Here is a 26,491-nt window from a genome sequence, read left to right on the forward strand (position 1 = left end):
GCTGTGTGAAAACAGTGTTGGCTGATAGCTATTATTTAGTAGATGTCCCGAGAAGTGCAGACTGTACTACAAAAGAGTCTTTTTCCATCTATTAAAGATGCTGCTCACAGAGGGATTGCAATACACAGGAAAGCGGCTGTGGCAGGGCCCCTGTCCATTTCCACAGTCTGCTGAGCCCCCATCTCATGGTCCAGCAATGACAATCCTATGGCATATGTGCCTCCATAGTCGCCTTCCTTTGCTCCCAGCAGACATCACTAATCGATTGTGGCATTCTTTTCTGCTAAGCCTGAATGAGACCTCAGACACCTTCTCAACACAGCCCTATGACCAGTTGACCAGAGTTGGCACCAGAGATGAAACTGATCTGCTAACACTTTGAGGACAGTGGCAGTATCTTGCTTATCTTTGCATCCTCACACACCTAGCGAAGGACCACATACATAGTAGGAACTATTATGTATTTACTGAATTAAAGCAACTGCTTATTTTTCTATCCTATTCGGGATATATATATATACATACACACGTATATATATGTATGTATATATATATAAAGTAGGTACTAATAACGGAGAAGGCAATGGCACCCCACTCCCATACTCTTGCCTGGAAAATCCCATGGATGGAGGAGCCTGGTGGGCTGCAGTCCATGGGGTCCCTAAGAGTTGGACACGATTGAGTGACTTCACTTTCACGCACTGGAGAAGGAAATGGCAACCCACTCCAGTGTTCTTGCCTGAAGAATCCCAGGGATGGGGGAGCCTGGTGGGCTGCCGTCTATGGGGTCACACAGAGTCAGACACGACTGAAGTAACTTAGCAGCAGCAGCAGCAGGTACTAATAAATGTTTGCTTAGTTGGGTGACTCATCTTTGAAACCCCTACAGACCCAAGTACACTGAAGGCCTTGTATATAATGGTTGCTAATAAACATTTGTGGATTTAACTCAATTACTTATCTTTACATCCCTAGCAGTGCCCAGAATAAAGTAGTGGGTAATAGATGTGTGCTGGATTGAACTTCTCATTTCTGTATCTTCAATAGTGCCAAGGATTTTGTCTTACACATAGTTGGCATTAAGAAGTAGGTGGAGTTGAACTGGGCATGGGAGCCCTGTGAAATTCCCTTGCTGTCCACTGGTCAGGTTCTGCCAGCCTACATAAGGGATCTGGGCCCCCCAACATCAGGAGATTATCTAGTCTAACTCTTCCATACCAAAACTCACTCCTTTGTTGATTTCACCCAGCCTCAAGCTTTAAATTCTCGCTTTGCTGATGACTTCCAAAGTGGTAACTCTAGCCCTCATCTTGCTTCTGATCTCCTGACTTAGAGATCTAACTGTTCCCTTGACAACTCCACTTGGATTTCTAGTAGACACCTCAATCTAAACATGTCCAATAAAGAACTCTTAATTTTGTGCAAATTTGCTCTTCCTGCAGTATTACCCAGCTCAGCAATAGCAGTTCCATCCATCTACTTGCTCAGGTCAAAAACTTCAGCCTCACCCTTGTCTTCTCTCTCTCTCACTCCCCTCATTCAATCCCTCACAAACCCCGTTGGTCTGCATTCAACATACATCCAGAATCCAAATCACCATTACCTCCTGCCCCAGTTACAGGTGTCTCCTCACTGATTCCCCTACTTTCACCTTTAACCCCTATAGTTTAGTTTCAGCCAACAAATCATCTTTTTAAAATCTATGTTGGATCATAGAATTCCTCTCCTCAGCCCCCCGCCCTGTCTTACTCAAAGCACAACCACAAAGCTTTTAGCAGCTACAAAAGTCCTATGTGGTCCAGCTTCTGGTATCTCTTCTGACCTCCTTGGACCCTCTCCTCTTCCTTTACTCCTCTTTTCAGCCACACTGACTTCCTTGCTATTCCTCAAACATGATAAAACACATCATGCCTCAGGACCTTTGCACTTGCTGTTTCCTCTTCCTGGAACATTCTTTCTCTAGCTTAGTTTTTGCGGATCTTTTGTTGCAGTGCAAGAATTCTTTAGTTGTGGTGCAGGCTTAGTTGGTTCTTCAAGTGTACCCGGAACCAGCAGCATCAGCATCAGCTTTGACAGCATCTTTGTTAAAAATGCCAACATTTCTAACAGCCCAGATGTGCTGGGCTTCCCCAGTGGCTCAGATGGTAAAGAATCTGCCTGTCATGCAGGAGACCCAGGTTCCAACCCTGGGTTGGGAAGGTCCCCTGGAGAAGGGAATGGCAACCCATTCCAGGATTCTTGCCTAGAGAATCCCATGGACAGAGAAGCCTGGCGAGGTACACTCCATGGGGGTTGCAAAGAGGGACACGACTGAGCAACTAACACTGAATCAGAAACCCTGGGGGTAGAGGGGAGCCTTCTGTGCTTTAACAAGTCCTCCAAGTAACTTGGATGTACAACAAACTTTGAAAACCACTGTTTCACATGAACCTCACCAAGATGGTGGAGTAGAAGGACACATGCTCATCTTCTGTGAGAACTCCAAAATTACAAGTCGCTGCTGAACAACCATTGACAGGAGAATGTTGGATCCCACCAAAAAAAAAAAAAGATACACCGCATCCAATGGCAAAGGAGAAGCCCCAGCAAGACGGTAGGAGGGGCAAAATCACATTTAGAATCAAACCCCATATCCACCAGAGACACTGGGAGGGCTCAAACAAACCTTGTGCACACCAGGACCCAGAGACCCCACAGAGACTGAGCCAGAACTGTGTTTGAGTGTCTCCTGCAGAGGTATGGGTCAGCGGTGGCCTGCCGCAGGGGCAGGGGCTCTGGGTGCAGCAGACCTGCGTATGGCATAAGCCCTCTTGGAGGAGGTCATCATTAACCCACCAAAGAGCTGCCAGAACTTACACTGGACTGGGAAACAGACTCTTAGAGGGCACAAACAAAACCTTGTATGCACCAGGACCCAGGAGAAAGCAGCAGTGACCCCACAAGAGACTGACCCAGACTTGCCTGTGAGTGACCGCAAGTCTCCAGTGAAGGTGTGGGTTGGCGGTGGCCTGCTGCAGAATCAGGGGCACTGAGTGCAGCAGTACATGCATGGGACCTTTTGAAGGAGGTCGCCATTATCTTCATTACCTCCACCATAGTTTGGCCTCAGGCCAAACAACAAGGAGGGAACACAGCCCTGCCCATCAACAGAAAGTTGGATTTAAGCTTTACTGAGCATGGTCCCGGCCATCAGAACAAGACCCAGCTTCCCCCTCAGGCAGTCTCTCCCATCAGGAAACTTCCACAAGCCTCTTATACTTATCCATCAGAGGGCAGACAGAATGAAAACCACAATCACAGAAAACTAACCAATCTGGTTGCAAGGACCTTGGCCTTGTCTAGCTCAGTGAAACTATGAGCCATGCCATAGCCACTCAAGACAGACAGGTCATGGAGGTGAGTTCTGACAAAACGTGGTCCACTGGAGAAGGGAATGGCAAATCACTTCAGTATTCTTGCCTTGAGAACCCCATGAACAGTATGAAAAGGCAAAAAGATAGGACACTGAAAGATGAACTCCCCAGGTAGGTAGGTGCCCAATATGCTACTGGAGATCAGTGGAGAAATAACTACAGAAAGTGAAGAAATGGAGCCAAAGCAAAAACAATACCCAGCTGTGGATATGACTGGTGATGGAAATAAAGTCCGATGCTGTAAAGAGCAATATTGCATAGGAACCTGAAATGTTAGGTCCATGAATCAAGGCAAATTGGAAGTGGTCAAACAGGAGATGGAAACATCGACATTTTAGGAATCAGCGAACTAAAATGGACTGGAATGGGTGAATTTAACTCAGATGACCATTATATCTACTACTGTGGGCAAGAATCCCTTAGAAGAAATGGAGTAGCCATCATAGTCAACAAAAGAGTCTGAAATGCAGTACTTGGATGCAATCTCAAAAATGACAGAACTATCTCTGTTCGTTTTCAAGGCAAACCACTGAGTATCACAGTAATCCAAGTCTATGCCCCGACCAGTAATGCTGAAGAAACTGAAGTTGAATGGTTCTATGAAGACCTACAACACCCAAAAAAGATATCCTTTTCATTATAGGGGACTGGAATGCAAAAGTAGGAAGTCAAGAAGCAACAGTTAGAATTGGACATGGAACAACAGACTAGTTTCAAATCGGGAAAGGAGTACGTCAAGGCTGTATATTGTCACCCTGCTTATTTAACTTCTATGCAGAGTACATCATGAGAAATGCTGGGCTGGATGAAGCACAAGCCAGAATCAGGATTGCTGGGAGAAATATCAATAACATCAGATATGCAGATGACACCACCCTTATGGCAGAAAGCGAAGAACTAAAGAGCCTCTTGATGAAAGTGAAAGAGGAGAGTTAAAAAGTTGACTTAAAACTCAACATTCAGAAAACTAAGATCACAGCATCTGGTCCCATCACTTCATGGGAAATAGATGGGGAAACAGTGGAAACAGTGTCAGACTTTATTTTAGGGGGCTCCAAAATCACTGCAGATGGTGACTTCAGCCATGAAATTAAAAGACACTTGCTCCTTGGAAGAAAACCTATGACCAACCTAGACAGCATATTAAAAAGCAGAGACATTACTTTGCCAACAAAGGTCTGTCTAGTCACAGCTATGGTTTTTTCAGTAGTCATGTATGGATGTGAGAGTTGGACTATAAAGAAAGCTGAGCACTGAAGAATGGATGCTTTTTGAACTGTGGAGTTGGAGAGGACTCTTGAGAGTCCCTTGGACTGTAAGGAGATCCAACCAGTCCATCCTAAAGGAAATCAGTCCTGAATAGTCATTGGAAAGACTGATGCTGAAGCTGAAACTCCAAATCTCTGGCCACCTGATGCAAAGAACTGATTCATTGGAAGAGACCCTGATGCTGGGAAAGATTGAAGGCAGGAGAAGAAGGGGAAGGACAGAGGATGAAATGGTTGGATGGCATCATTGACTCAATGGACATGAGTTTGAGCAAGCTCTGGGAGTTGGTGATGGACAGGGAGGCCTGGTGTGCTGCAGCCCATGGGGTCGCAAAGAGCTGGACACGACTGAGCAACTGAACTGAGAACTGAGTTTCACATAGCTCCTTGGTCCTTTCCCTTGGTTCCTTCAAATCTTGTTCAAATGCTCTCTTATAAAAAAGGAAGGCCGGTATGTTCCTACTTCCCTGGTGGTTAAGAATCCGCCTTGCAATGCAGAGGATGTGGATTGAATCCCTGGTAGGGGAACTAAGATCCCACACGCATTGGAGCAACTAAGCCTGCACCACAAAGAAAGAATCCTTGCGCCGCAACACAATATCTGTGTGATACAGCTAAGATGCAGCCAAATAACTGAATAAATACAAAAAAAGAAAGGGCTCTCCTGACCTCTCTGTCTAAAATAGCACTCCCCCGATATAAGTCCCAATTCCCTTGGTCCTCACACTTACACCACAGGGTGTATTTATATCTTGACTTGTTTCTTTCTTTCCTATCTCTCTCCCTGCCCTAAATGTAGGCTTCCTAAGAATCTCCAATGCCTGAAACAGTCTCTGGCACAGAGTAGGCACTCAATAAACGTCTGGGCATGAATGAGCCCGCTCTGTGCTCAGAGGGGAACCTGGGGCCCAGAGATGAGCAGGGACTTTCCTGAGGTCACGTGGGGAGCCAGGCTTCCTGACCATCAGATGTGGGACCCGCTTTGCAGCGTTAGGCTCAGCGTGGCTGGTGTGCCCCTCCTCAGAAGCGTGGCTCATTGGAGTCCCCCGGCACAGTTCCTTTCCCTTTTAAGCTGTGAGTGGTTTAATTTGTGAGCGCTGCTGCCTTTCATGTCCCAAGCTGTGTCCCCGCTTCGTCTGATCTCCGAGGCTGCCCAGACCCCGGTGCTGCTTGTCGGCCCCGCCCCCCTCAGCCCAGATCAGGAGGCTCAGTAATTGTGACTGATTTTCAAAGCTGCCTGGAATCTCCGTAAGCACCCAAGTGTCGGATTTGCTTTTCCTTCAAAAAGTTGCTCAAATGCAATAAACTAATTTAATTTCTGCTTCCTCCTCCCACCTCCTGGGTTCCCCCAGCTTGTCCCATTTTTTCCTGAGAGGAACGTCAGAGTCAGTGGACCGGGAGACAGAGGTGGGGCAGGGAGGGGGTTCCTTGTGGCTGGGCTCATCAAGCTGGGGGCTGGCTCAGCCTCCCACTCTCTGGGTGACCTTGAATGAGTCCTTGCCCTTTTCTCGGTCATTTTTCCCATGAGTGACACAAGAACCTTGCCACTCCAAAAGCCTGGGAGCCCAGCACAACGACCTGCTTGGTTATTGACTTGCTATGTGACCGTGGGTCACATCATCTACTCTCTCTGAGCCTTGGTGTTTCCATCTGTTCAGTGGGGATGCTGACATCAGTCCTGCCACCTCTCAAAGTCAAAGTGAGACTGAAGTGCTGATGGGCAAGCCAGCATGGGGGATCTGGGGCTACACCTCCCTCTGGACCCCTCATTCCCATTCACTCTCCACCCGGAGGCAGAGGGAGGCTTCCAAAATGCAAGTCTGCCCACTTACTTCCTTGCTTAAGCTTTTCCCAGACTACCTGCTTCCCTCAAGTCCTTTGCATGAATCCAGTTTCCTCCTCTAGCCTCATCTCTCGCTACCTTTCTGGCTTTTCCATGTGGAAATGTGCAGTTCAGTTTTGGGTGAAGAGAGACAGGGCTACATCTCTTTTGGCCAGAGTTTGAGTCCAGGAGTAAGGGCTGCTGGACTTGGGAAATCAGAGGCTTCATAAGCTACCTCTGACTTGCAGTGTGACCTGGGGCCCGTCACGGCTCTTCTGAGCCTCAGTTTCCCCACTTGCAAAACTGATTTCTAAGTACTCCCTGGGTTTCTGCCATGGACAACCTCCAAATTTATCTCTCTAGCTCAGACCTTGCAGCTGAAACTGGATACTGAACTGCCTTTTTCAAGATCTCTCCTTGGCTTTCTAATAAATACTTCCAACTTAGTTCATCTAACCAAACTCATGATTTCCCTCCATCCCCACAAATCTGTTCCTCCCACTGTTTCTCCCATCTCAGTAAATGGAGATTCCATCTATTTAATTGCCCAGGTCAAAATTTCAGTAGTCATCCTTGAATCTTCTTTCTCTCACACCCCACATCCAATCCATTAGCAAATGCTTTCAGCTCTACTTTCGAAATATATCTAGAAGCCGACCTCTCTTCAGTACTCTTACTGGTACCACCTTGTTCCAAGCTACCATCATTTCCTGCCTAGGTAATTGCAATATCCTTGTCAACAAGCTATCTGTTTCTGCCTTTCCCCCACCTCTCCATCTAATCTTCATGGAACAGCCACAGGATCCTGTTCAAATTAAGTCATATCATGTCAGTCTTCTGAACAAGCCCCTCCACTAACTTCCCAGCTTGCTGAGCATAAAAGGCAAAACCTTGGCTATGATCACATGGCTGCCTGATCTGGTCTCCTCTCTGCTTCCCCTCAGAGGGAATTCAGCCTTGGGACCTTTGCTTATACTGTTCCCACCACCTGGAATGCTGTTCCCTGGGCGCAGGCTCTCACTTCTTTCGAGTCTTTGCTTCAGTGTCTTCTTCCCAGCCCCAGGATTGGTTTGTTAACTTGCTTCCTGCCTGTCTTCCTTGACTAGAATAGCCCTTCCATAAGAGCAGAGAGGCTGGTCTGCCTCCTCCTTGCTATGTCCCCAGTGCCTATGCATATTTGTTAAATGAATGAATGCATTCATTCAGCAGACGCATGACCTGTCAAATGCACGCACGGGTCTTAAAGGCCATGCACATGTGCACATGTGAGAATACAGTATGCACAGCAGACAACGCCAGCACACCAGTGTGTGGTGTGTGAACACGAACCCACACCCACATTCACACCCCCCCATTCCCTGTTCTCCCACCATCCTTTGCGCTCACCATTTTCTCTGGTGGGGAAGGTGGTAGTGGCCAGCTTGCTCCTCAGCCCATGACTCCAGTTTCTATCAGGAGCCCTGGGCTAAGTGATTGTCCAGGACTGTGCCTGGGCACCTGGGCTCACAGCTCTACCCTGACTCCCCTCCCCCCAGAAGGCTCCTCTCTCAACCCGGCTGCTCCCCTTCCCCTCTTGCTGACTCACCCCACCCCCCGGAGCCCACCGCCCACCTGTGGGTGAGAGCTCGGCCACGCTGCCAATGTAGGGGCCATGCAGGAAGCGGGGCTCGCTGTCGTTGATGTCCTGCACCTTGATGATGAACTCTGACTCAGGCTCCAGCAGGCGGTTGGTGGCACGGTCCCGAGCTTGAGCCCTCAGGGTGTAGAAGGTCTTCTGTTCCCGGTCCAGGCGCTCCATGGCGTGGATGTCACCTGTCAGCTCATCAATCAGGAAGATGGTCCCAGCGCCCTCACCCGAGATGGTGTACTTGATGGCCCCATCACCCTCGTCTGAGTCCGAGTGGATCTGGGGAGGCAGGGAGGAAGGCAGGATGGAGGCCAGGGTGGGAGCCCCTTTTGGTGCCCCACTCCCCCAGCAAGTCCCACTGGGAGCCTGTTCCTAAGCACATCTCTTCTTGCCCATTCTTCAGTGAAGACACTGAGGCTGGGGAAACCAAATGTCATCCCAGTCCCAGGCCTCACTGTCTGGTCTGGCATGTTTCACTAGCCCTCCATGGCTCTTCCTGCTCTAGCCCTGCCCCTGTAATCGACCTTCCCCTCTGTGGCCAGAGATGTCAGCCTCAGAGGCAGATCTGAACAGGTTCTCCCCTGCATGCAATCTTCTATGGCTCCCTATCACCCTTACAAAGAAGTCATAGCCCCCTCCACACCTCTCTGCTTCTTCTTTGCGTGTCCTGCCTTATTTCTCTATCTACTGAAAGTCTCCTCATCCTGCAAGGCTTGCCACATCTTGCAAGTTTAAATGCCACCTCTTCTCAAAAGCTTTTTTTGGGGACCCACCCCCACCCCCACCTCCACTCCACCTCCAACTCTGCCATTCCGCTCCAAGATCTTTGCAAGACGTCAAGCCATCGTTATCACGTTTGCTGTAGCCATGCTTCTCAAATCTTACTATGCATGCAAATCACCCAAGATCTTGGTAAAAAGCAGATTCTGACCCAGGGAGTTTGGAGTGGGGCCTCAGAATTTGCATTTTTAGCAGATTTCCAAGCTGCTGTCCATGACCCTTGCTGGAGTGACAGGGATAGGGTCCCTAGGCTCAGAGCCTGCAGAAGTATCTTTCTACATCTCTGGAGAGCAGCCTCAGGGCTTGGCATATGCTGGAGACAGGGACTGGAAGGACAGAGGGGAAAGTGGGGTGCAAACGGGAGGAGCACCCACCATGTGCCCGGCAGTGAGCTGAGCAATTTACATACTTATTTGGTGCAGAGGGCTTTAAAAAGAAAATTGCTATTAGAGTAGGTTTTGCTATCTTTACTTGGCAGATTTTTTTTTTTTTTCATTTTCCTTCTGAGGACTAGAGAGATGGGATGAATTGCTCAAGGTCAGACTGCTGGAGGAACTGGCCTGGTCCACAGTCTGGGCTTTCTCACTCCATCCTCACGCCTCCTGGGAGAAGCCCATGGTGGAGGGAAGAAGCAGTACAGCTTGGTCAAGCCTCAGTGCCAGCATCACCTCCCTGTGAATTCTCGCACAAGTCACTACCTCTCTGGGCCTCAGGTCCCTCCTCTGTAACATGCGGAGCATAATAGCACCTCCTCCTAGAGGTGCTGGAGGGTGGCACGCCTGCATGCTAAGTGACTTCATTCGTGTCCGACTCTTTGTGACCCCATGGACTGTAGCCCGCCAGGCTCCTCTGACCATGGGATTATCCCAGGCAAGAATACGGAGTGGGTTGCCATTTCCTCCTCCAGGGGATCTTCCCAACCCAGGGATCAAACATGTGTCTCTTACATCTCCTGCATCGGCAGAGGGGTTCTTTACAACTAGCACCACCTGGGGAGCCCAAATGGAGGGCTAATTGAGTCTGAAGTCCACATAAGGCCCTTAGCACTTGCCTGGCACCAGACGATGTTAACAATATGTAACAGCCAGCCTGGCAGTGGCACTGCCTATGGAGTGGTGCCACAGCAGAGCCCCTGCTGGTCCAGGTGGGAACACTTTGGATGCTGGATCACAGAGAGGTCCGAGGAGCAGAGGGAGCGAGGGGAGGGAGAGGAAACAGACTATTAACCACAGGTAGGGAGCCTTTTCACTATTTTAGCAACTGGTACAACTATACTGGTAGGTACTAGCTGAAAATCAGTCCTGCCCGAGACATAGTAAGTGTCCCATAAATGGCAGCTATCATTATTATTATATTATTGTTAAATGTTAGCTATATATAACTGAGATTTAATCCAGGCATGCTAAGCTCCAGAACCCAGGCTGTTTTCACTGCACCGAGATCTCCTGGGCAAGGAACCAGCAGAAAGACTGTTCTCCCACCTAGAAACACCCAAGTCCTTATCCTACAACGTCCAAATCTCTCAGGCAGCTCTGAGCAGAAGAAAACGCATCCAAGGAAGCCAGTGACCTTGGGTGGCTCTCTGCTGCTCTCTAAGCTTCCGTCAAGATGGGGCATGAACAAGAGAAGCCCTAAAGGCCCCTTTCAGGCCAGGAGGCCATGTACCCCAGCCCACTCAGCAGGATAACAGGTGCCAATGAAGTCATCACAAAGAGGGATAAAAGCCCACCCCCTGCCATGCAGGAGGAGCCTGGGTATAAATTCTGCTGGTGGAACTTTGTGTCTGAAAGGTGGATTATAGAAGTGCCATTTGGAAGATTGAATGGCCCATAAACATTTTCATATTTCATTAGCCGATTAATGGGCATCTCTCTCTTTTTGGCGAGTCTGCTGATTCTCAGCAGAAATTGCGGGGAGTAAATGGAGGCGTCGGGTGGAACCTTTCCGGGTCCCCGTCCTGTTATAGATTGCCCCAATTAATGCCCGTCCTGGGCTCCACTGAGAAGCCTTCTTCCTGTCCAGTTACTGTTAATAGATTTCTCATAAGTGGCTGGATTGTAAAAACCTCATAACTCAGTTTAATACCCCCAATAAAATTATCTCAAGACATCGGCCCTGAATCATCGGCAGTGCTGGAGATGAGGAGACCTGTCTCTCCTGTTTGCTGTTTACGCTGTTCCTCCACCTCTGCCCGGAGGAGGTGGGGACCAGAGAGGGTGAATGGGTTCCCTTTCTGGATGACTTCACCCACTTCCTAGTCAGATCCGTTGCGGGTTTATTTAATCAGCACACACTCCTCCCTGGAAGTCTGGTGGAATAGATGCCATTTGGGGGAATGCATAACAGCGGTAATCTTATTAGTCTTCATCACCACCCTAATAAGAACGAAATGTCATTCTTAGTTCCATTTATCAGATGAGGAAACTGAGGAACACAGAGGGGAGGTCATTTGTTTGGTCACCCAGCTAAGTGCAGGAAGCCAATCTCCTGAACCCATCACTCATGAATCTTGTGATCACACCATCTGTTATTTTTATCCCTCTGGGTCTGTTTTTCCACCTGAGAAATCAGATCAAGTCCTACCTGGCACAGATGCGGTGAAGACGAAACAGGTTCAACCCCTGGGTCGGGAAGATCCCCTGGGGAAGGAAATGGCAACCCACTCCAGTATCCTTGCCTGGGAAATACCCATGGACTAGGAGGAGCCTAGTGGGCTACAGTCCATGGGGTGGCAAAAAAGTTGGACACAACTCAGCAACTAAACAACAACACACTCTGTAAGTGATTGTCGCCTTCCCTTTCTGTCTCCTAGGTCTCCATCACATCCCTGAAGCCTTTAACATTTTATCTCAGCCTCTGGCCAGGGATCGCCTACCAGTAAGGAATAGAAAGGAGGGAGTGGAACCCAGTGATGACGTCATTGATATTCTTCCATGAAGTGTGACACAGAGCTCATGCTGGGGCCCAGGGGCTGCTCTCTGGGGACAGCAGAGTCGGACAGAGCCGGTCAGCCTGTGGAGGAGCTAAGAGCTCAGAGCTGCAGATTTGGGCTGGGTCGGGGCTGCTTCCCACCCCCCACCCCCCGCCCAGGTCCTGGTTCTGGAATGGAGAGGGAGTGGACAGAAAATCTTGGCGGGCTAGAGTCCACAGGGTCACAGAGTCGGACATGACTGAAGTGACTTAGCACGCGCACACATGCGGATCATTCTATCCCAGGATGATATTTCTCAAGAACCTCAGCTATGAGGCTGGAGGCTGGGACTTTTATTTACTGAGCGCTTACTACATGCCAGATTGCAAGCCTCTGCAGAAGTCTAATTTAACATTGTGGCAGGACTTCCCTGGTAGTCTAAGTGGTTAAGAATCCGCCTGCCAATGCAGGGGACATGGGTTTGTTCCCTGGCCCAGGAAGGTCCCACATGCCATGGGGCAACTGCCATGGCCCATGTGCCACAACTACTGAGCCCACACTCTACAGCCAGTGAGTTGAAACTACTGAGCCCACGTACCCTGGAGCCCGTGCACTACAACAAGAGAAGCCAAGGAGAAGCCCACGCACCGCATCTAGAGAGCAGCTGCCACTTGCTACAACTAGAGAGAGCCTGGTGCATAGTAATGACGACCAAGCGCAGCCAAAGATAAATAAACATAAAAGAAAACATTGTGGCTTATTTAAATGTCTCTCCATTTCCCAGAACAGACTGAGATGGTCCCAGGTCTGTCTGACTCCAAAGCACAGGTTGGTCCCTCTGCAGCCTTTGGAATCTCGTCCACTTACAGGGCTTCCCTGTAGCTCAGTTGGTAAAGAATCTGACTGCAATGCAGGAGACCCTGGTTCAATTCCTGTGTCAGGAGGATCCGCTGGAGAAGGGATAGGCTACCCACTCCAGTATTCTTGGGCTTTCCTGGTGGCTCAGCTGGTAAAGAATCGCCTGCAACGCAGGAGACCTGGATTCGATACCTGGGTTGGAAAGATCCCCTGGAGAAGGGAAAAGCCGAGCAGGTCCCAACTGACCTTCTCAGTCGGACACAACTGAACAACTTTCACTTCACTTCACTTAGTCCGCTTACAACATTTCTGGTTAAGGAAGAGGGAGAAAGGAAGAGGGGGTGGGCTGGAGGGCAGTCATGGGGCTGCTTGGCTTCGACAGAGGCCTGTACCACCCTGGACCCGCAGGCCATGGTCATTGGTGGCCTTTTCAATCTGAGCCTCTATCTCATCATTTGGAAAAGGACTTCAAAATCAGAAGAGGTGATGGGCTTTGGATATAGGAAGAGCCAGGTGCCAGCGTCTGCTTTGTCACCCACTTGTTGCCTGGCCCCGAGTGAGAGGCTACCTTCCTCCAAGCTCGGTTTTGTCAACAGTAAATGAGACTGACCAAGCTTCCTCGGAGTCTAAAGAGGCACTAGACGACATGTGGGAGCCCCTGGCACATACGAAGTGCTCACTGAAGACACCTTTCCTTTCCTCTTCTGGCACCTGGTCTCAAGAGAGATTGAGGGTCACCGAGTGCATCCATTCCCCCAGCTCCTGACATAATAACCATAGACTCAAATCCTGACCCACTGGAGACAGGGGGCCCATTATGCAACATCTTCCTGTCTTTTATTTATTTTTTAAGTATTTGTTTTTTATTATTGTATTATTATTATATTATACTAATTATATTATTATAAGTATTATTTTATTTTATTATTCTTAGTTTATTTATTTTTATTTTCTGACCCTGCCATGTGGTATGTGGGATCTTCGTTCCCTGACCAGGGATCGAACCTGCATCGCCTGCATTGGAAGTGTGCTGTCTTAACCACTGGACTGCCAGGGAAGTCCCTCTTCTTGCCTTTTAGGCTCAGCTCGTTTCCTCCTGCAGGCAGCCCTCCCATTTGCCCTCCGCCACGCACCCTCCCCTCTGCTCCACACTCGCCTATGACACCTCTAGATTGCAGTCCGTCTCCCCAGTTCTCATGGGGCTCAGGGGCAGGGACTAACTTTGGTTCATCTTTGTCTGAATTCCCCATGCCAGGCACACAATAGGTGTCCTGACAAAGTATGCAGAGAAAATACAGGGGGAGTGGGAGAGGTGAGTGTGTGTGTGTATGTGTGTGTGTGTGTGTGTGTGTGAGAGAGAGAGAGAGAGCGCGCAAGTGTGTATGTGAGATGATGAGCTCAGATCAAGCATATGGCTGTTCATTTCCATTTCCCTTGTACCTAGGTTAGGCCACAGCACCAAACATTGAATACATGAATAATGAAATATACAACTGTCATTGTGTGTGTGCGTGCTTAGTCGCTTTAGTTGTGCCTGACTTTTTGAGATCCCATGGACTGTAGCCCACCAGGCTCCTCTGTCCATGGGATTCTCCAGGCAAGAATACTGGAGTAGGGTGCCATGCCTTCCTCCAGGGGATCTCTCCAACCCAGGAATTGAACCCATATCTCTTATGTCTCCTGCATTGGCAGGAGGGTTCTTTACCACTAGCGCTTACCTGGGAAGCCCTGCAACTGTCATTAGAATTTTGCAACTGTCTTCCAGGATTTCTGAAGGATCCAGTCACTCTGTTCAATCCCAGGTACCCGTGAGCTAGACTAGGAAGGACAATCACTAGGCACACTTTTAGACCCTCTACTGTTACCTCCTTGATATTTCATAATGATCTTATGGCTCAGAGTTCATCCTCTCCCCATTGTACAGATTGGCAAACTGAGGCTCACAGAGGGCACACATCCTACCTAAAGCCACACAGCTAACAAGAGGCAGCCCAAGGCCTGTCTGCCTCCACATCTGGGTTCTTTTCTCTGCAGCTATTGGAGACAGCCCCGCAGGGGATTCCCCCTCCCTAAGCCTCAGCCCTGGATCATAAACAACTTGAAAAACACCAGAGTGATGGCTTCTCATCCTTGGGGCGGGGGTGGGGGGGTGGTGGTGCTGAAAAATGGGATTTACGAGGCCATTAATTACTTCCTCCTAATTAAATCAAAATTAAATGCGAGCAGAGGTACGTTTTCCTTATTAAAGACAATTAAACGGACAGTGCGGCTACGCAAATAAAACGAGCCCAGGATTTAAACGGAAAGCAAATCAAATAAAAAGCCTCCCCCAGAATGAGGGATCTGTTCATGCCTGTGCTACTCGTAAACCAGGAGTTCATCAATTTTCTTTAAATATTAGCAACTTAATTAAATCTGCTCTCCTCCCTACTTTAATCCTGCCGTATATCTAAAATAGATCTCACCGCCCACAGGAGTTGGTCATAAGTGCTGACCCCATAATTCTCTTAAAAAAAAAAAAAAAAGAATTAAAAATCCTACAAAACCCACATCCAGCTGACAGAAGCCTCGGGGGAAATTACAGTTCGGAAAAGGGATTAGTCAAAGTACCCAGATTGTATGGAAATGTTGGGAGGCCGCTCTGAGGGTGGGAGTTGTAAGAAGGTGTAGGGAAGAGGTGAGCCCCCAAGCTGTTGGGGTGGGTGGGGGGGCAGGACAGCAGAGGGAATTGTTGGTGTGGGGCCCTGGTGACAACCACGGGGCCCAGTGGCTTCTGCAGGTGCCAACAGGAGCCTGGTGGTGAGTGATGGAGGAGGCGGCTGTAAAATAGGTTACCGTTGGGCGCCTGGGGTTCACTCCACGGATGCTGCTGTTGCTAAGCTACCTTTGGAATTCGACAAGGACGGATGCTCCCAGCAGCTCCCTGGGGCGGGGGACCGGGAAGCAGTGAATTAACTGAAACTGTGAAGTCCTTTCTCCCTGATGAGTGAGAGAGTGTGATATGAATGTGTGCATATGTGTGTGTGTGTGTGTGTGCATACACAACCACTTGTACAAATGTGGGACTTGGCTGGAATGGGAACAGGTGGTTTTCAAGAGGACGAGCTCATCTTCCCAGAGTGAGGGGTGGGCTGGCGACCACCTCCCCCTACTTTGTGGAGAGAAATTAGCACATTGGGTTGCAACGAAGGTTTTCGGGATTAGGGGTGTGGGTTAATACCAGTGTATACTCAAGGCAGTGGGAATATCAGGCAAGATCCATCATAATAAAAGCTAATACTTACTGGGCACATAGAACGTGCTCTTCAGGTTCTTGGCATATGCTAACTCATTGAATCCTCACTGCAACTCTGAGTAGGTGCCAGGTACAGCCTCACTCAGCAGATGAAGAAACTTAGGCACAGAGAGGTTAAAAATGTGCCAAGGTCAGAAAAGGAGTCAGCAGCAGAGCTGAGATTTGAGCCCGGGCAGTCTGGCTCTGGTTGAACAGCAAAGTGAATCAGTCATACATATACGTATACATGTACATGTACATATACACGTACATATACATATACACATACACGTACATATACACATACACATACATGTACATATACACGTACATGTACATGTACATATACACATACATGTATATGTATAATAATATAAATACATATACATGTACATGTATATGTATAATAATATAAATACATTTTCCAATAAACTGTGGAAAATTCTGAAAGAGATGGGGATACTAGACCACCTGACCTGCCTCTTGAGAAACCTGTATGCATGTCAGGAAACAACAGTTAGAACTGGACATGGAACAACAGACTGGTTCCAAATAGGAAAAGGAGTACGTCAAGGCTGTATATTGTCATCCTGCTTATTTAACTTATATGCAGAGTACATCATGAGAAACGCAGGGCTGGAAGAAGCACAAGCTGGAATCAAGACTGCCGGGAGAAATATCAATAACCTCAGATATGCTGATGACACCACCCTTATGGCAGAAAGTGAAGAGGAACCAAAAAGCCTCTTGATGAAAGTGAAAGAGGAGAGTGGAAAAGTTGGCTTAAAGCTCAACATTCAGAAAACAAAGATCATGGCATCGGGTCCCATCACTTCATGGGAAATAGATGGGGAAACAGTGGAAACAGTGTCAGACTTTGTATTTTTTGGGCTCCAAAATCACTGCAGATGGTGATTGCAGCTATGAAATTAAAAGACGCTTACTCCTTGGAAAGAAAGTTATGACCAACCTAGATAGCATATTGAAAAGCAGAGACATTCCTTTGCCAACAAAGGTCCGTCTAGTCAAGGTTATGGTTTTTCCAGTGGTCATGTATGGATGTGAGGGTTGGACTATGAAGAACGCTGAGTGCTGAAGAATTGATGCTTTTGAACTGTGGTGTTGGAGAAGACTCTTGAGAGTCCCTTGGCCTGCAAAGAGATCCAACCAGTCCATTCTGAAGGAGATCAGTCCTGGGTGTTCTTTGGAGGGAATGATGCTGAAGCTGAAACTCCAGTACTTTGGCCACTTCATGCGAAGAGTTGACTCATTGGAAAAGACTCTGATGCTGGGAGGGTATGGGGGCAGGAGGAGAAGGGAATGACAGAGGATGAGATGGCTGGATGGCATCACTGACTCGATGGATGTGAGTCTGAGTGAACTCCGGGAGTTGGTGATGGACAGGGAGGCCTGGCGTGCTGCAATTCATGGGGTCGCAAAGAGTCAGACATGACTGAGTGACTGATCTGAACTGAACTGATACATATACATGTACATATACATCCCTGAACCACACACTATACCAACTTTCACAAGAAAGGGTGCTTTGGGCACATGTTTGCAAAGAAATGGAAACTTCTCTCTTCTCCCTGCACAGAGTGCTGTTCTGGAGGTGGCCTTGAGAGTAAGGGAGCAGGGGCTCTGGGTGAAGATGATGGAGGGGGAAGATAACGTAGTCATGACAGCAGTGGGGATGCTGGGAGAGGTTGCTGTGAGAAGAAGGATCCCTGGGGCTGGGCACAGTGCGGGGCTCACAGAAGATGCTTAATGCAGGACAGTTCTGTGCAGCACAGGGAACTCTATTCAGTACTCTATGATGACTTATATGGGAAAAGAATGCAAAAAAGAGTGGGTAGATGTATAACTGATTCACTTTGCTGAACACCTGAAACTATCACAACGTTGTAAATCAACTATACGCCAATAAAAATTTTTTTAAATTGCATTGGAGGAATTCCCTGGCGGCCCGGTGATTACGACTTCGTGCTTCCGCAGCAGGGGGTGTGGGTTCGATTCCCAGTCAGGGAACTAAGATGCCATATGCCTCGTAACCAAAAAGTTAAAATAAATAAATAAATAGGGTCAAGATATTACAAAAAAATACTATTAAAAAATGCTCTGGGGCAAGACCTGGTGTCAGTAGAGCCTCACCTCTTGGGGTTGGTTCTAGCACTGTGCTGGACTCAAGCCATCTCTGCTGATCAAAAGTCCCTGGAAAGCTGAATGGCCTTGGCATGATGCTCATGATGTTCTTCTGGCCTCAGTTTCCCCTTCTTACCAGGAAGGGAGGTACTAGGGACCCCCATCACCTGGAGATGGTGGTTCAAGGAGACAGGGGTGGTGTTTGACTCATGACAATAATTGCTAGGTGGATGCAGATGGGAGGTGGTGAATGAATGAGCAGCTGGTTTCTTTCATCTGTTGGGGATGTGGATGGCTGAGGAGACCTTCTCAGAGCCCCAGCTGGTAAGCAGACAACACGGCCGAGGTGCCTGAGACCACCGCAGGGGACAATCAGGTAGACATGTCAGTCACTCCCTGAGTTTCTGGGCTTTTTCTGGACCCAAATCTCTCTCCCAAGCTTGGAGGTCTTGGAGAGGTTTGGAGAAGCAGCACACGGGTTTCAATCCTGGCTAAGCCACTTGCTCACTCTATGCCTGTCCACTCTGCACCTCGAGTCCATTGTCTACAAAATGGAATGATTTCTACCTTGCAGTTTAAGAGTTAAATGCTTCATACGGGAATAATGAGAAAACAACAATAAACAATCAACCAGGGACTTCTCTGGTGGTCCAGCGGTTAAGAATCTGCCTTGGATCAAGCATATGGCTGTTCATTTCCATTTCCCCTGTACCTAGGTTAGGCCACAGCACCAAACGTTGAATTATGAGTAATGAAATATACAACTGTCATTGCGTGTGTGTGCTAAGTCACTTCAGTTGTGCCCAACCCTTTGCAATCCCATGGACTGTAGCTCACCAGGCTCCTCTGTGCATGGGATTCTCCAGGCAAGAATACTGGAGTGGGTTGCCACGTCCTTCTCCAGGGAATCTTCCTGGCCCAGGGATAGAACCCGCATCTCTTTTGTCTCCTGCATTGGCAGGGGGGTTCTTTACCACTAGTGCTACCTGGGAAGCCCACTTCACTCATGCACCATAAACCTCTCAACTGCTGACAAGACTCTAAATAAGCCAGGTTCTGTCAGGCCGTCAAGTCTTTTTATAGGATATGCCCTCTTCCCATCAGCCAAAACTCCTACTCATACATTAAAACCCAGCTCAGGCATTTAGAAAACACTTCCACAAAGCCAGCCAACAGATACCACTTAATGAATGCCTACTCAGTGCCAGGTGCTGACCTGTGAAGCTTTTTATGCACCAGGGTGTCTCTGCCTCTCCACCATAGCACCCATGAGGGGCTTAGGGATTAAAGGGATGAACAAAAGTCCTTCTCAGTTCCATATACTCTGAAGGCATAGACCTTCAGTCACATTAACCAACACTTACTCAGTTTGAGAAAGTAGCTTTCATTCATTCATTCATTCAATGAACAATTTGTGAGCAATGTCTGTGCTAGGCGCCAGGGATTTTACGGTGAGCAAAACAAACACAATCTAATAGGAAAGACGTGCATTAATTGCATAATCAAACAAAAACACATACATAATGAAGTGTTATGAAAGAAAGATATGGGGACCTCAAGGGGCACATAACAGGGAGGTCCAGCCTCATGCAGAGGGATCCGTCCCAGATGGGTGTGATCAAGGATGGCTTCTCTGAGGAAGTGGCATTTCAGTGGAGACCTGAGCGTGAGATAAAGTCAGCAGCAGAAGGAGCAGGATGGGGACATCCCTGGTGGTCCAGTGGTTGGGAGTCTGCCTGCCAATGCAGGGGATGTGGATTCGATCCCTGGTCCAGGAGGATCCCACATGCTGCCGGGCAACTGGGCCCGTGCGCCACAGCTATTGAGCCTGTGCTCTAGAGCCCAGGAGCTGCAACTACTGAGCCCATGTGCCACAACCACTGAAGCCCACGCACGCTAGACTGCGCTTCACGACCAGAGAAACCGCTGCAACTTGAGAACAGCCCCCACTCTGCAACTAGAGAAAACCCATGCACAGCAAGGAAGACCCAATGCAGTCAAAAATATAAATAAAAAGAAGGAGCAGGATGGAGCAGTTAGGGGAGGCAAGTGATCTAGGTAGGTAAGGGGGTGTGGGGCTGGCAGAAGCCTGTGGGGGCAGCAGAGGGACCAGGGAAAGGCATCAGAAGGGTGTCGTGGCCCAAAACTCAGAGGGAGTGTGGCAGATGAGGTTGGAGGAGTTGGATCTTTGCAAGCAGCGGAGCAGAATTTGAACTTGACCCCGAGTGCATGGGAAGCTATGAACGGATTTTGAGCATAGCAGGGAAACTGTGTGTGACATGATCAGATTTGCAAACTCCTGTCTACATTCTGGCCACCCGCTCCAGTATTCTTGCCTGGAGAATCCCATGGACAGAGGAGCCTGGCTGGCTACAGTCCATGGGGTCTCAAAGAGTCGGACACGACTGAAGAGACTTAGCATAGCATAGCATTCTGCATTCTAGCTGGGTCCAGCTACAAGAGGGACTGGCTTTCCGCCCTACTAGTCTTCTCTGCTCTAAGATGCGAAAGCAAGAGGGTCCAGAGAAGGATGCAGGGCAGGGATGCGAGCAGAGTGAGGATCCTGTGGTCCGCCCGCCCCATCAGGGCAGCTGGGAGGAGGCAGAAGGGATTTGGGAGGGGGTGGGAGGGAACTGGGATCCCTTGCATCTGCCAGCGGGTGTCTCTGGGGTCCTAGGAGTAGGATGGCGGGTGCTGGGTCCCACTTTACCTTGCCCACGTACAGGGGCTCGGTGCCCGTGTACTCCTCCACCACGAAGAACTGGTTCCACACCCAGCCGCGCTTCACGCGGCCAGCGCCGGGCGCGCCGTCCTGCACCGACGGCGCAGGCGTGCCCGCCGCCCACAGGGCTCCCAGCAGCGGCGGCGGCGGCGGCGGCAGCAACAGCAGCAGCAGCAGCAGCAGCAACGCGGGCGACAGCGCGGCTCCCGCCCGGAGCCCCCGGCCTTCGGGCCGCGGCCTCATGCTTGGCCTGCGAGGGGCCCGGGCCCAGGAGCATGGACGGGAGGCACCAGGGTGTCGCCGCTCGGTGGCCAGGACGGAGCGGCGCCGCAGTCACATGGTGGGCTCAGCGCGGCCGCCGGGGCGCCGCCCCCGACGGGGCACCCGGACAGGCCCGCGGCCCTGATCGCCGCCCAGCCGCGGGGGCGCCCGGCTGGAGGGGAAGGGGGCGCGACCGCACCCGGGGCATGGACGGCCCCCTGAGGTCCCCGCCCGCGCCCCCCTGGCGCCGGCGCGGCTGGGTCACCAGGCAGCGCCACGGCGGCTCCGGAGTCTGGGATGCGCCATGGTTCCTGCGCGAAGGGGTGCTGGCCGGGGCCGGGCTGGTCCTTCGGGGACTAGGGGCCGTCCCGCCCAGGAGCCTGTGAGAGATACAAGAAGACGTCAGAGGAGGCGCTCTGCGGGGACGGGGCGGGTTGGGTCTTTTTGTCGTTTTAGGTACCAATTAAACACCTGCTGTGTGCCTGGCACTGTGCAGGGCGGGACAAACAAGCCAGAGTGGTCCCCGCCTTCTTGGGCCTGCGGTCTAGCAGCCCTGCCCCTGCCCCGCTCGCTTCCCTAGCCCGGGTGCTTCCTTTGAACACCCACCACTCACCTCTCCTCCCCCAGCATCCCTTTTCCTCAGACCCCCTGCTCCAGCCCTTTCTTAGTGGTCCTGGGCCAACCCACGTGCCCACAGGGACAGGGACCTCTTGAGCTGCTTTTCCTGCCCGCCCCCCACCTCCTGACAATCTCCGTATCCCAGCCCCCCTACCCCCCATAACCCCCGGCCCAGAGAAGAAGCCAGCCCTTCTGGAAAAACTCCAGAGCTCCCAGGACCCAGCCTCCTGGGTGCATAGAGTCCAGCAGCCAGCCGGCCACCCCACCAACCCTCCCGCCCTCCCATGGCAGCGCAGAGAGGTCATTCCATCCAAAGCAAGAGCCCGGGGAAGGCCCTCTGTTCTCAGGTGAGTCCCTCCACACCCCCCCTTTCAGGAGTGGGGCACCTGAGTCCCAGAGGGCCTTGCTTGGAGGCACCTTGTGTGGCTTGGGCAGGGTCACACCCACCCTGTGCTTGCCTTTAGTGTCTCCAACCCTTCCCCCCCACCCCACCCCAGAAAACCGTCTTTTCCCGGAGACTGAGAGACAATCCCCCCACTACCCCAGACCAGCGCTGCCTCCCCAGATCAGTCCATCTCTCCTTCCCGCCACCCCCCTCCCCCCATCAGATCCTGCTTTCAGCCAGAAAGGATCTGAGGGACTAACTCCTACTCAAGCCATAATGATGAATAATGGCTTCATGTGGGTGTTTACAGGGGACAGCAAAGCTGCTTCCATGGAGGAGTTTCAGCCACTGAGAAGCGTGAGCAGAGGTGAATCCCCAAGTTCCCTTCCCACCCCCCCACCCCCCCCGCCCCCAGCCTAGTTCAATTCAACCATTCCATTCTGCTGAGCTTCCATTCTGGTCCAGGTTTGGGCTGGATGCTAAAACAAAGATGAAATAAGCTCACAGTTTAGTGGGGTGGGAGACAAGACCCCCCAGTAATAACTTAAATGCTGGGTGGCATGTAATCAGGGCTGTAAAAGGGGGTGCTACCTGACACCTGTCTGGAAGGCACAGGTGTGTGGAAGGATATCAGGGCTGCTGCTTGGAGGAGGGGGCATCTGATTGGGTGAGACGAAAGGGATGGGCATTCTGGTAGCTGAGTGTGCAGCCAGGCTGGGGGTGATCTGGCTAGTTTGGAGAGGCAGGCTGGAAACGTGAGGTGTGTGGAGCTAAGCAGAGAACCTGGGAAAGTGCCTGGCCCCAGCCAGGTCCACCTGTGGGCAAAGGAAGTGGCTGGAATTTGGGGGTGGGGGCAGAAGACATGGGCTTCATGTGACCCAGGACCCCAGTGGGTAATTCTCATGCGTTTTTAGGGGTCCCCAACCTCTGGGATCCAATGTCTGAGGATCTGAGGAGGAGCTGATGTAATAATCATGGAAATAAAGTGCACAATAAATGTCGTGTGCTTGAATCATCCTGAAACTATCCCCCACCCCTGGTTCATGGGAAAATTGTCTTCCCTGAAATTGGCCCCTGGTGCCAAAAAGGTGGGGGCCCGCCGCAGTTTAACTCACTAAGTCACATGAGTCACAGCAGCTGTGAAAGTGGGCGTCTTATACCCATTTCACAGATGCTCAACTCCCCAGTGCTCTTTCCCACTCTCAGCTCCAGAATTTCTTTATGGAAAGGGTTCTGGGGGAGGGAGTCATCTGCTGGGAGGTAGGGGCAGTGGTGAGGGGGTCAAAACTGCATTGATGGCAGTGAGGAGGGGAAAACCCCCACAGTCCGTAAGGAGGAATAGAAGGGAGATGTCCTGAGCCAGCCCTTTCCCTTTAGGACCCACCCTGAACTGATGGTACATTAGGAGGACCTGGGACCCTGATGAGAGCATCCCCAGCCTTGTCCCACACCCTCCTCACCCACTCTGGGGGTCTAGGCTTGAAGATGTTGGGAGACCCTCCCCCACCCGGGTGGTCCCTGAGCTGTGCTGCTGCCTCTGGGCATCCAGCGTCGATTCCCCATGTTATGGTCAGGGCTGGTCCTAATGAGACTGGGGTTATGGGTGAGGAGGAGGCGCCGCTCTGAGTCCTTCATTTCCTGGAGCTTATGACTTCCCTGCGCGTGGCAGGAACTGGTCCCCTGACTCCATCAGGCAGTTTCAGGGCTCATCACAGCCCTGCAGGGATGCAGAGGGGAGGGGCTGGTGGGAGGGAGGGTTTGGGGAGTCGGGGACCATCTCCGGGGAGGGCTGGGGGGGGTGCAGGAAGTGGGAACAAGGGGCAATCCCTCAATGTGTGCAAGCACCCCACTGTGGCTCTTTCTCCTTCCCCCTATCCCCCTCTCTTCTTTATGTCTTTCTTTATAACACCTTTTACAAGACAGGGACATACTAAGATTCAATCATTCATTCATTCATTAAACATTGGTGTCTGCTACTAGTAGGGAGACAGAAATGCATTTCATTTATTCATTCAACACACTTTAAAGATCATTTCTTTGTGTAAGACAGCAAGATGCAATCAGCTCCTCAGCTATGTGACAGGAGAGAGGTGCATTTCTTCTGGTTATTCATAGACTCTTTCTACAAATATTTACCCGTGCCTCCCTGATTCCAGTTCCTGCGCTAGGCACTGGGGACAAAGTAATAAAATAAAGTCCCAGCTCTCATGAAGCTGACCTTCTGGTAACAAAGGAATAAATTCTACAATGCAATTCCAGGGAGTGGTAAGCATTAAGAAGGAATATAAAGCAGGAAAGAGGAAGGAAGAGGGTGATGAAAGAGTTGGGGTGTGTGTTATTATAGACAAAGTATCAGGGAGGACCTCTCAGAGGTGACATTTGGCTGATCTGGAGGAATGAGACGGAGCTGGGGACAGCAGAGGGAACAGTCTGTACAAAGGTCCAGAGGCTTGGAGAAGCTGAGGAACGGGGAGGAGGTCACTGTGGTTGGCACGGAGCAGTCCAGATGAAGATGAAAGAGAGAGGGGTACTGGCTAGACTGAGGAGGACCGGAGGAAGAAACACAGTGTCCATTTTATTCTGAGTGTGCAGAGAAAGGCTTGGAGGGACTTTGTACAGTAAAAAACCATGGTAGAACGAAATGGCACAGGGCCATAAGGGACTTTCCTGATGAAGCCCTTCAATGTGGAGGGCCAGGCATAGTGAATTTCGGGGTAGGGACAGCATCACAGAGAAGGTGGCACTTGGAGTTGAAGCACAGGGGGGATGGGGGCAGGTGGCGTTTGGGGTGTTGGGGAGGAGAGGGTGCGCTATATGGGGAGGGTGCAGAGGTCTAAGGTCAGCTCCCACTTTAGAAAGGGGCGGAGTCCAAGAGTGTCATCCAAGTTTGCACAGGATGCCTGATGATGGGTGGAGCCTCGAACCCAGGACTCAGATTCTCCTTGGCAGAGGGCACCTTTAGGAGGATGGGGAAAGATGCCCCTCCGAGTAGATCAGCCCCAGGTCAGGAGGCTCGCTTGGCAGGACAAGGGTGGCCGCCTCTCAGCCCCACCTGCCCCTGGGCCAGGCGCCCTTGTACAGCACTGATCCTGCACCGTTGTTTGAGGGGCGAGGTCCTCACAACCCCATCTCTTCCTCCCTCCCTGGGCCTTCATACCTCAGCCCACCGGGTCTGCCTTCGGGCGTGTTGGCCAGATGCCCTGGACGCAAGCCAACCCTGCTCGGCACAGACCTGCCAGGGCTGCTGCAGACACTCCAACCTGTTCCCTCCCTTCCTTCCTTTCTTTCCTGTTCCAGCTGCTTGTCCTGAGTGGGTGTCAAGTACAAGGCCCCATCCTGGAATTCCGAGTCCTTCAGGGGAGGTAGCTGTAGTGCCGTGGGGTCACGTTTGGCTCCATTGGGCCTCCTGGTGAGATTTTGGGCGTGTTGGTGGCCTTCTCTGGGCTGCACGTCTCATTCTACTGCGCGGTTGTTGAGTCCCACGTGGGATGAAAAGTTGAGCCCCAGCCTGGCTCAGTTAGTGTTGGCTTCACCCAGTCTGCTCATCAGCCTCACCTCCTCTAATCCATGTGCTCTTGGCTTCTCGGGTAAATGTGTGTAGTTCCTGTACGCCTGTGGCATGGGTCTGCAACTGTGCATGCTGGCATATGTGTGTGTGTATATCTGGTGCATACTCGTTCATTCTAGAGATGTTTGTGAGTTTCCACTCTATGCTGTTCTCGGCACAATGAAAAGAAAGAGTCCTTGCTCTTGCACCTCCAGTGGGGGTCAGAGAATAAACAAACAAACAACATGTCAGACGATGGTAAGCGCTATGGAGAAAAACAAATCTGGGGCACAGGAAGTGTTGGGGGTGGGGATTTTCTCTCTCTCTCTCAATCATGTATTATAAGTAATAGTTTATATACGGTGGTCAGGGAAGGCCCCGCGGTGAAGATGACATCTGAACAGAGATCTGAAGTGAGCGAAGGAGAGAGCTGTGCATGTGCGTGGAAGAAGAGCATTCCAGGCTAAGGGGACAGCAGTGAGGACGTCATGTCCTGAGGTCAGGGCGCGTGTGGTGTGCAGGGGGAACGGCAAGGAGCCCAGTGTTGCTGAACTGGAGTCAGTGCAGCGGGGCAGCAGGAGGTGAAGCCCGTGAGATGAGCTTGGCATCAGAGCCTGTAGGGTCTCCTTTGGGTATTTCTGTGAGTGAGATGGGACCCCATAGGAGGGTTTGAGCAGAGGAATGACACGATCTGACTTGTGTTTTAAAAGATCACTCTGGCTGGTGGATTTAAAACAGAGGGAAGCTGGGATAGGGGAGGTGGGTGGCGAGGGAGCTATTTCAATAATCCAGCTGAGGAGTAAACGTGGCTTGGACCAAGTGGGAGCAGAGGAGGTGCTGAGAAGTAAGGCTCCTCCTGCGTG

General features: G+C 50.6%; 2 protein-coding genes across 2 annotated transcripts in view; both read right to left on the reverse strand.

The window, feature by feature from the left end:
* Positions 1-21,060, reverse strand: part of CDH22 (cadherin 22) — an 83,717-nt gene extending 62,657 nt beyond the window's left edge. The window contains exons 1-2 of the mRNA NM_001205776.1: positions 20,806-21,060; positions 8,115-8,409 (exon numbers count right to left, since the gene is read on the reverse strand). Of these exons, the coding sequence (NP_001192705.1) occupies positions 8,115-8,409; positions 20,806-21,060 (550 nt within the window). The remainder of the gene's footprint in view (positions 1-8,114; positions 8,410-20,805) is intronic.
* Positions 21,061-21,163: 103 nt separating this feature from the next.
* Positions 21,164-26,491, reverse strand: part of LOC132346841 (transcription initiation factor TFIID subunit 4-like) — an 81,279-nt gene continuing 75,951 nt past the window's right edge. The window contains exon 5 of the mRNA XM_059892798.1: positions 21,164-21,458. Coding sequence (XP_059748781.1) covers positions 21,164-21,458 — 295 coding nt within the window. The remainder of the gene's footprint in view (positions 21,459-26,491) is intronic.

The sequence above is a fragment of the Bos taurus genome, chromosome 13 (genome assembly GCF_002263795.3).
Source record: "Bos taurus isolate L1 Dominette 01449 registration number 42190680 breed Hereford chromosome 13, ARS-UCD2.0, whole genome shotgun sequence".
Taxonomy (NCBI): Eukaryota; Metazoa; Chordata; class Mammalia; order Artiodactyla; family Bovidae; genus Bos; species Bos taurus.